A 10,993-nucleotide genomic window follows, 5' to 3' on the forward strand; every position below is an offset into this window, starting at 1 on the left:
TTTTTTTTCCATAAGCTGCTTTTAAACACTTGTTTCTCAGTGTTTTACAACTCTTAGGAATTATCTCAACAGCTGTTTGAGTGGAGAGTCACTGTTTGGGAGAATGGGTGACCTTGGCAGGTTTAGAAATGCAGCTCTCTTGGGCTGATTGTTCACCAGTATCTCAGCACATTCTCCATTTTGTACTTGCCTGTTCAAATGGTCATGAGAATTGCTGTAGAATATTTTAAATGATGAATATATTGTTACTGCTAATCTTCCTTTTTTTTCTTCTTCTTTTTAGGAATCAGTAATGAAGAAAGACTCTGTCAATTAAAAAGAAAATTTACATTTATCTTTTCCAGAATAGATGTGTATTTTAGAAGTTAATTTAATATTAAATCAAGAACATGGAAAAATGCAAGTCTCTTTGCCATAAAAAAAATGGATAACCCAACTTGCCTTTGTATGAAGCAAGATGAGAAGGTGGTATTGTCAGGAAAAAGATTCCATTGTAGGAAAGCATTTAGATTCCTTTACATTAAGTGAGGAGAGAATGACAACATGGCAGTTGCACACATGGTGAAATTTACTAAGCAGAATTTCTTTTTTTTAGTTGGTGGAATGATAATTTATGTAGTTGATATTGGAGTGGACTTCTGGGTAGCTAGTAGATATTTCTGTCAAGGACAATATTCCTGGAGTATATTGATACTTTGTTTTAGAGGTCTTTCATCAATAATAACTCAGATATTTAGTTATGAGTGGTTTAAAAACGACTGGGAAGGTACTGATACTGGGAAGCTGAAACTGGTTTTTCTAGTTCATCTCTTTCATTGTGGAATTTTTATAAGGTAAGCACACTTAAACATTTATTTTAAGTTGAGAAATCATGGTGCTTTAGGACAGTTACTAAGAAGTGCTTAGTATGGCTTCAGGGACAGGAGCAATTCTGGCCTTAACAATTACTGCTCCATGAGAACAAATGTCTTTTTGTGGTAAATTTTGTCAGGTTTTGATGGACATGTAGTTTTTCTTCCATATACCTGCAAGTAATGATTTTTATCATTCACTACCCTACTCCATTTGATTAATCAACCATTTGATGAGGCATACATAATAAAAATTATTGCTTTGAAATGTACTACTGTCATAACTAATAAATATGAGTTTTCAAAGTGATGTTATGCACAGTTAGCATCTGAGATAGCTCAAGAAGTAATGTTTCAACCTGAGTGTCTAACCATGTGTGGAAAACTCACCAAGATTCAGAAGAGAAATGAATAGCTGAATAGTTAGTAAGGATATTTGCAGCAACATTCCCTCAGGGACTGATTTAATGGTGATAGGAAACTTTGTTTGCTTAGTGGATTACCTTGACTCTAATGCGATCCACAAAACTCTTGGATTTACCTGAACTCATACACTTTCCAATGAATATCTCTTACCATGAATTTCTATAATTCTGAATCTTCTTTCCCAGAATTAGCTCCATATTCTCTGAGTGACTTATTATCTAGTAAACATTATTTTGTCCTTTGACAGTGTTGTGAACTTGGTTGCTTGTTCTCTATTGCACAAATGATATTTTCTCCAGTGCTGCTACTTATGCTTGGAAAATTTCCAAGATGTTATGTATAAGTTACAAAGTTCTTTCAGCCACTCCTCACAATCCAGCAGTGTGGTAATGCATGCTGTAAAGTATAAACTTGTAACAACAAGCTGGCATCTGGGCTTGTACCTTTGTGATTCACTATTACATACTTTTATTGTATGTATTTTCCTTAGGTGTATCAAGGTACAACTTCCTCCTGTCCTCCCTCTTAGTCATCTAATTTATGTAGTTAATTTAGACAATGAGTCTCTCAGGTTTATCTGTGCAGTAAATGGATAAAAATAGATTCTGTCAAGTCAGGTCACACTTGTTAAGGTGAGATTCTCCAGAAAGTCCTTTGGGGCAGAAACCCATATTCTTCATTCAAAGAGGAAAATGAGGGCCTAGCCATTAAATAAGATTTGGTCAGTGAACTCTGCAGGCTTGAAATTATAAGACGTGAATAAACCTTATCAAATTTTCTTTCTTTCTTTCCCTTCCTTCCTTCCTTCCTTCCTTCCTTCCTTCCTTCCTTCCTTCCTTCCTTCCTTCCTTCCTTCCTTCCTTCCTTCCTTCCTTCCTTCCTTCCTTCCTTCCTTCCTTCCTTCCTTCCTTCCTTCCTTCCTTCCTTCCTTCCTTCCTTCCTTCCTTCCTTCCTTCCTTCCTTCCTTCCTTCCTTCCTTCCTTCCTTCCTTCCTTCCTTCCTTCCTTCCTTCCTTCCTTCCTTCCTTCCTTCCTTCCTTCCTTCCTTCCTTCCTTCCTTCCTTCCTTCCTTCCTTCCTTCCTTCCTTCCTTCCTTCCTTCCTTCCTTCCTTCCTTCCTTCCTTCCTTCCTTCCTTCCTTCCTTCCTTCCTTCCTTCCTTCCTTCCTTCCTTCCTTCCTTCCTTCCTTCCTTCCTTCCTTCCTTCCTTCCTTCCTTCCTTCCTTCCTTCCTTCCTTCCTTCCTCTTTCATCTCCTTTTACACTTCCTGCTCCATCTTTGACCTTAGATCCCTAGAATGGTTTCGTTTGGAAAGGACCTTAAAAATCAACTCATAAAAATCAACTCTCTGCCATGGGCAGAGATATCTTCTACTTGACCAGGTTGATCAAAGCCCCATTCAACATAGCCTTGAGCCCTTCCAGGTTTGGGGCATCCACAGCTTTTCTGGGAAATCTGTGCATCACCACCCTAGCAGGAAAGAGTTTCATCCTGATAACTTGTCTTAGCCTACTGTGTTCCAGTTTGAAGCCATTCCCTCTTGTTGTATCACTCCATGCTCTTGTACAAAGTCCTCCTTGAGCTTTCTTCTAGGCTCCCTTTATGTACTGGAACTGGTGGCTTACAAACTAGTACCCTTTGGGAACTGGAGGTTTGTGCAGTGCACAGAACAATGGGTATCAGTTTGGGTTTGCTAACACACTGACAATGCTAAGGAATAAATATACAAACTATATTGCTATATATATAGATGTATATACATACATAAATATATATATAAAATCGGAGGCAAACAAAATTAAAAATATTTCTTATCTAAGAAGGCTTAATTTCTTTTGTTGGAAAGAGTGCATACCTGCAATTATATTTCATATGAAATAGTATGCTCTGCAAGGAGACAAAATTAAGTTAAAAATGTACATTTTAACTATGCTGACTAAAATTATATTCAGCCTGACCCATATAATGGGTCACACAGATGTTTGTAGAATTGAGAACAGTTGTGACATACCAGACAACATTAAGACAATAACACTGCCACGGAATGTGGGGAAATGGGACATTTCCTTAGGGCAGTATATGAATTCTGGAGCTGTCTGATGTATAGCAGTGTGCTTCATCAGCCTAGGATACACCTGTGGAGACTAAACATTAGCAATTCATAATCTTTGCTGTCAGAATAGGTCACATAGGCAGCAGCCACTGTGATACTGGCATCAGCTGTTGCACTTCTTGGTGCTTAAAGGTAGCTCAGAATACCCAGCAACTCTGAATAGAAGCAGAAGAGAAAGATTTTTTTGCTTATTTGTAAAAATTAATTCTAGATCCATGAGACATCAGAGTAAATGCGAGGGCTTTGCTGAGCCTGGGTTTATTTCATTACGTATTTCTAGAAGGAAGTGAGATGGGCTCCAGGATGGGCCCTGTTCTGAAGCAGTACCAGCTGGCAGCAGTGAGCACTCCTGTGGGAGATGCACTCTGGAAAAGGACCTCTCTGCTTAGTGATAGAACTCTGGGAGGAGGTGAGTAGGCTGAGGAGTATCAGAGAGAGAGACACCCATGCAGACTGCTAGAATCACACTCTACCTTTCCTGAGACAGCCCCACAGGCAGGCAGGCAGGCAGGATGCGTGAGGTGGGTGATTCCCTATCGACTCTTCACCTGGCTGAGCACAGTGACTTAAGGCTAGGGGGCAATGGCAACAAGTTCCTGCCCAGTGCAGCAGGGGTGTCTCCCCTGTGAGTAGCCTACCTTCCCAGGAGCCCTGGCATAACAGGTATGAACTCTGCAAGCTCTGAACAATTACAAGGATGTTGAGTCATCTGGCTAGGAGATGTCACTGAGGTTAAGTTACCAAAACCCTGTGTCAAACTCTTACTGCTGTCTACAAAGGAAAGCAGGCTGTCGTCAGATGGGGGTCATTCTTTTCTTTTAAAGAGCAAGCGACAGGATGAGAGGAAATGGCCCCAGCTTGCACTGGGAGGGTTTGGATTGGATATTAGGGGAATTTTCTTCACTGCACTGGGACAGGTGCCCAGGGAAGTGGGTGAGTCTCCATCTCTGGAGATATTTAAAAGACATGTAGATGTGGCACTTAAGGGCATGGTTTAGTGGTGGACTTGACAGTGCAAGAGCAGTAGCTGTTCTCAATGATATTAAAGATCTTTTCCAAACTAAAGGATTCCGTGATTCTATGTGTTTGATCACATTTTCTTGATATAAATTTACTGACCTAAGAATTGATTCAATTGCATTAGTTTCATGGGTTTGATCCAAGTATTTTGATACTTAGAAGGTGAAATTTAACATGCAGCAGAGAGTAATTTTCATTTGATAAGGATCTATACAATGCTAAAAGCTGTGACTGCATGGCCAGAATTTTGAGAGGACAATCATTATTACCAGGCCACTCACACCCTGCCTATACGAATTTCTAAATGGCACCCAAACATTTATCAGTATAGTTTGATGAGATGGGATGTGTAGTATAATGCTGGGATTGTGTTACAAAGTCAGTGGAAATCAGAGGGGAAGCATGTGATAGGAAACATTGGCAAGGCTGCTTGCTTGTCACATGTGAAGGCTGTGAAACAACAAACAAAATAGCTGTCACCCCTGTGAATTCCCAGCCAGAGACAAAGCCTTCCTAATTTTACAGCATCAAACTTCATCACTTGTGAAATTATGATGAATATCTAGGAACATCTCAAGAACAGAGAGACAGTGGAGCTGTGTTTCCATGAGTGTTAATAACAAGTAGGAGCCCTGACATCTGTGTTCTCTACAAAGAAATGCTGAAAAGGCAGAAACCCTTTATTTTCCTCCTGTCAAAGTGAATGATATTTAGAAACAGTGGTAATTCTTTACCTTTGTCATTACCATATGACAATTTCAGTTGTAAAGAAATTGTAGGTTTTTTACTCTGTTGACTTTCAAGTAGCTTATATACTTTGAAAGAATGAAAAACATATTTTCTTTAATGAATTTATAGGGAGAAAAAGTAAATGGTAAACCTGCATTTGTCTGTATTATTGACATAACCATTTCACATTCCATTTAGGATGCACCTCTATCTAAAATACATAACAAATCCGTTACTTTTTATTAATGTATTTATATTACAGTTGTAGTACCTTTATAGAAGACTTTTTGCTTCAATGAATATTGAAGCCCAGAACTTCTATAGCAATAGATATATTCTAGGAAAATAGATTAGAGGAGTACAGCTATAATAGTTTCAGAGCAGGCACGGGGTTTAGCTGAGCTGTGGGCATGATAAAGGAGAAAATTTAAACCTGACCTATCCTTTATTATGAACTGAACTTTGCCCTAGGCTAGGAAAGTACTTCAACACTAGGTCTAAAGTTGGCTATGAGCCCTTCCTAAAAGATCCTATTAAATGCCAAAGGGACAGATGAGAATGACAATATAAGTACAAAATACTCTTAAAATATTAAAAGTTGTTGCAATGAACTTAGAGTAAGTGACATAAGCATGTGGGGCTCAGAGAAGGCCACCCTCCTTAATACATAATCAAAGAGCAGTAGAAGTATTTGGAGTTTACTAGGAAAATAAAAAGTTATTCTATAGAGTGTTCAAAGTCAGAAGTGGCCTCACCAAAACTGCTACAACTAGTGACAAATCCATAGCATACCATCTTGTAACAATATAAACCTAATATACAGTGCTCAGAAGGAATGTGCTTTGAAATCTGACAAGTGATTTCAGGTATGTATCCAGCTGAAATATTCCTTTTAGGACATTTCTTGCCTTGCACATCACCTGCCATCTTGGCTGTGAGCTTTGCAGCTCAAAATCTGTGGAGCTGGTTTCCACTTCTTGAGTCCATGGACAACTAGCAATAGTAGACGAGCAGTCTACCCAATTGTTTTTTCTTGAAAACATTGCAAACTTTCCAGATTTTTACATCTCAGATGCAAGAACCAGAGGTTTTGGAATACTAATTGTTTTATAAACAGAAAAAAGCTTTAGATGCCTTGCCAAACAGTTCAGTTCTTTGCTTATGAGTGATTATTCAGGGAACAATAAGATAAAAACACAAAACCATAAAAATAAAAATGAGTTTCCTTTTGGAGTAAATAATGGATCCAGAGCCAGCTCATGGACTGAGTGACAGGGATGCAGTCTATGAATCTCTGCAAGGAGAAAAGGAAAGGCTCTTGAGTAGTAACAAAGCTGTTCCACACCTATTCCTACTGTTGCTATTCTCACTTGTATGCTCAACATGCCTTAACATACCAGGGCATAAGTCATTAATCCTCTGGCATGCCCTTAACCCAGGAGCTGACAATCCTGGCTGTCTTCCTTGTGGTTGTGGAAGAGGACCCTACACTGCCTTCCCTGTGGTCAAAGGATTTGGTCTTTAAAGGTGATAAAGGTGTTAAACTTTTAACCTCTGAAGGAGCCAGGGATTCTTCCTTAGCTCCCTTAGTAAGGAGAGGAGTCCTGAGCCCCAGTGTCACACGGAGGAGACGATGCTGGGAGATCTGGCTGGCTGCTGATCTGCTGCCCTCTGTTCTCCGTGCACCGTAAATGCAAGGCACGGCTTTCATCAGGCCCGTGGTGTGTGCGATCCAGTGGATGGCCAGGGAATTAGAAAGCTGCACTTCAGCAGGAATCCTGCAGTTATCTCCGATGCTCTCTTAGGGAATGTAAGCAGAAATCAAGTTACGGCACCGGACCTTGCCTTTCTCAGCTTGTGTATTAGCGGTCCTTAAGATAACCAAGTGTTGGCTTGTGGTGCTCTGTTTAGTTTCTCAAGAAAATAGATTCAAATGAACGATGCAGCTGTCATGATTTATTCACTGAATTAGCTTCTCTTTGGATGAGGAAAGACTCTAGTAGTTTTTGCAAGGCTAGAAAAATTGTCTGAATCATAGTGAGTTTTCTTCAAAAAGGACTCCTTAGGGTTGTCCTTGCCTGCTGGTTATAGTCAAAATGAGTTCATTGGAGAAGAATCTTAGAAGCTGAAAACATCTGGGAACTAAATAGACAGAAATAGGTTTGGAAGTGATGTCTGAAGGCTGCTATGATAAAAATCCTGTTTATGGACAAACACATGGATTTACATACCTATAAAGCCAAGAACTTAGTATAAATGAAATTCTAACAGTTGATTCCAAGAATCATTATTAGTCTAGATCTATTCATTACAGAAAAAGAAAGAATTCTTCTATACATAAAAAATCTTCAGTAATAATCATAATAATGATAATAATAATGATACAGTTAAAATTGTTACACACATATTTTTTCATTCTTATCCCTTTTTTCAAGCCATCCCTTATCATCCTATGCATGTGCTTTTCTACACTGTATCCTATCTCTCCACATCTCAGGAACTCTGCTCTCATAGCAAGACTAGATTTCTCTATCCTACATCATCATATATGTAATAAATATCTCATTTGAGAGTGTATCAACAGGCAGTGTATCTGCCTTTTACTGTTACCTATATAAAACTATGACTATGACACAAAGATGGAAAAAAAAAAGGTAAAACTTGATTTCAGTGTTACCAAAATATAAGTCTTCCTGATTATTTAGAAAGTAACAATGCAGTAGATTTTCTTAAAAGTCTGTTTTATGTTTGTAATTCATCGGTTATTATCCTTGGGGCTTTGGATCTATATTCTGCTTACATAGATGTGGAACTTCACAGCTGGATATTCATTAATACCCTGAAAATGATATAAAAGAAGTGAATGAGTATCTCAAAGAGAGACTGAGGAGAGATGCCAAGTGAATTTTCAGAAAGGCAGTAATTTAAAGAAATAAGAACCTAACAAAATTGAGCTTGTATTCTTTATTTAGAAAAGTCTCATTCTGTTTTATTAATTTTCTTATTGCATAACTTAACTTTTCTTATTGCTGGGCTTAAATGATTCTCTGATATCCCTGAGACCAGGCAGATATCAGACAAAATTTTATCTGAGTAGAAGATGGAAAAGCTGTAAGGCTGTATAATTTTGTTGAGTTGGTCTTCTAAAAAGTGCTGTCTAATCAAGTGTCCTTTTTAAAATAGGTATTGGTTTGCTTTGAAATACGGCTGTCAAGCTGCATTTAAACAAACAAGTAGCAGAGGTACATCAGAAACAGACCCTTCCAACTTCATTCAAAAACAAACTATTGATGCAGTGACTGATATTAACATGCTCAGGGTGTTCAAGGCTTTTCTTGAGACAACACCACAACTTTTTCTTCAGATTTACATTCTCATGGAACATGGCAAAACTCATTTCTATCAATGTAAGTCTGTCTATTTACTTCTGTTGCAAGTTGAGTATCTTACCTAAAAATATCTCATGACTGGATAACATTTTAACATACCTTGGAAAGCAAGCATTCCACTGTATTATTACTCTGCATTTAATTAGAATTTCTGTCTAGTAGATGGTCCATTCTGCTGAATCAATGAGAAGGAAGATTTCACTATAAAAATGAAAAGTCATATATAAATACTGTGCATCATAAATGTAAAAGTCATAATATCTAATCAAACCATAATGATGCATCTCTTGAAAATAAGCTCTTTAATGCAATTAGCATGTAATTTCCAGAGCATTTTGATATGTGTGGTTTTGATTAAAGATTCTTTTAAAACTGCTACCTAGGCACTTGGAATTCAGTAAAGTAATCAAAGCAGCCCTGCAAGCTGTCACTACCATTACCCATGTTACAGGTGAGGGACAGGGTCAAAATTAAATCTGAGGATATGTCAGTATTGTAGAATGCAACATGGTGAAGAGATACTGGTTCAACTCTCAGAAGCAAGACAGCAGCTGTATCATTTCCAGCTCTAAGTCTAGCAGAATTATTGGCAGGACATTGACTTATTCAGGGTTGGAATTGATCTATCTAAGTCTAGTGTTCCTTCAAAGTCCATGGAGTCGAAATTGACTCAGGTAAAAGGACCAGGCAAATCTTATCTTGGATATGACCATGTGAATGATCAAGTCTTAGTTATAGATTTCTACATCTTAGACACAGCAGACTCACATATATTGATTGTTGAAACTTAAATTTTTATGGTCTATTTGCAATACTTTGGGAATTTCTAAGTCACTGTGTATGGATATGGCAGATATTTAGAGAAGGCCATTAAGGACCAGGAGCTGGGCAGGATAATACAAGTGTACCAAACAGCATCAGATACCTAGATTTAAGTAACTGAAGTGAGCTTAAAATTAGGGTGACGTGTTTTGGAGCAGAGAGTAAATATAAAACTGGGTTAAAGAAAGTATTAGGAAAGCATGACATTTTCTAAAACTTCATTCAGCAATCATAGTGTAAAATAGTGTATCTTTTTCTCTGATGTAACATTTTTCCTTGTGTTTTGTTTAGATGCTGCCATTATGATGTCTTTTTGTGGTATCTCCTTATCAATGGTTGATTATCAGATATCACTACGGAAATCTCTGCCTGACAAAGATGAATTTAATCTCTTTTCCAAGTTTGTGTATCTCTTCTATAAACTGCTTACCATCACTTCTTGGATACTCAGTATTTCATTGATCACTCTACTCAATGTCAGAATTTCTGTAATTCTGCTGATATTTCTTTGGATCTGTGGCTTCATTTGGACTTTGAAACAGAATACAACATTTTGCAAGTCTAAGAAGATGGAGTATCTGTACAGAACTGTAGTTGGAATCATCCTACTTTTTTCATTTTTTAACATAAAGGGGAGAAGAACAAAATTTTGCATTTCTATTTATTATGCTACTCACACTGTAGTGACTCTAGGTATTTTATTTGTATACATGTTCTGGAAACCTTTCATTATCAAAGAAATATGTTTTACAATTGTAAGCATATTAACTCTTTCAAGTCTGGTGTTAGGTATTATTTTTCTTGTTGTTTATTACAGCCATTTTCATCCCACTACTTATTGCACACCTCAGGCATATTCAGATGAAATGGATGGAGGGGCGGGGCAAAAAGTTAGAGTGAAAAGTGGTAGATTTCAGAATTTCTTAATGCAATGAACATTACAAATGTGGTTTTGGTTTTTTGTTTGTCTGTTATTTGTTTTGGTTTTTTTTGGCTTTTTTTTTTGTATTTTTTTGTTATTTTTGTGTCCTTAATAGCAAGATCTTGCAGGACAGTGTGTTTCTCTGTCATTGTTACTTATGTATCGTCACTGAGGAGTACATAGTGGCTTTGAATAACTATTTGTTTTCCACAGTGCAAAGACTCTGTAACATGAACACTTATGTGCTGGTGAAAGTTAGTTTGTCAAAGAAAGGATTTCATCTATTCATCCAACACAATTCACAGTTTTACTTTTTTAGCAATGCAAATGTAACATAGGAAAAACTAAGAGTTAATTAAATGAAATATAGCATTAAACCCACATTCTATTAATTTATGTTGACTCTGTTAAAAACAAGGCTCTTTTTTTTTTTCTTTTTTTCATTTCCTTTCTTGCTGGAAAGAAAGAAGAGTACATTTAAAATAACTGAGGGCAATGATCAGTCTTCTGCTTCTCCCCATTACTGTAAGGGCTGCAGTCCTTTATGTTAACACACTGTACTGCCTTCTCCCTAAAGAACAGCTTTGATTTATGGCTCAATCACTGTCTTGCCACAAGGAAATTTGGGGAGATGTTTTCAAGCATTTTATCATCTAGGTGTTCTAATGACTTTGTTGTTTTTGTTCTGTTAATCTTTCACACAATCTTCTGTATTTAGGGATGA

At 37.4% G+C, this 10,993-nt stretch overlaps 1 protein-coding gene across 1 annotated transcript; it reads left to right on the plus strand.

The window, feature by feature from the left end:
- Nucleotides 1-558: 558 nt before the first annotated feature.
- Nucleotides 559-10,282, plus strand: XKR9 (XK related 9). The gene is made up of 3 exons (XM_058040725.1): nucleotides 559-833; nucleotides 8,320-8,543; nucleotides 9,639-10,282. Exons 1-3 carry the CDS (start codon nucleotides 559-561, stop codon nucleotides 10,280-10,282), a joined length of 1,143 nt encoding a protein of 380 aa, XP_057896708.1.
- Nucleotides 10,283-10,993: the final 711 nt, after the last annotated feature.

This window comes from Melospiza georgiana, chromosome 1 (assembly GCF_028018845.1).
Source record: "Melospiza georgiana isolate bMelGeo1 chromosome 1, bMelGeo1.pri, whole genome shotgun sequence".
NCBI lineage: Eukaryota > Metazoa > Chordata > Aves > Passeriformes > Passerellidae > Melospiza > Melospiza georgiana.

Excerpts from the sequence above, each read along its gene's own strand:
- XKR9 (XM_058040725.1), top strand. The coding sequence starts at position 559 with ATGGTGAAATTTACTAAGCAGAATTTCTTTTTTTTAGTTGGTGGAATG. Across the intron at positions 834-8,319 it reads CATTGTGGAATTTTTATAAG|GTATTGGTTTGCTTTGAAAT; the intron begins GTAAGCACACTT and ends TTTTTAAAATAG. Across the intron at positions 8,544-9,638 it reads CAAAACTCATTTCTATCAAT|ATGCTGCCATTATGATGTCT; the intron begins GTAAGTCTGTCT and ends TGTTTTGTTTAG.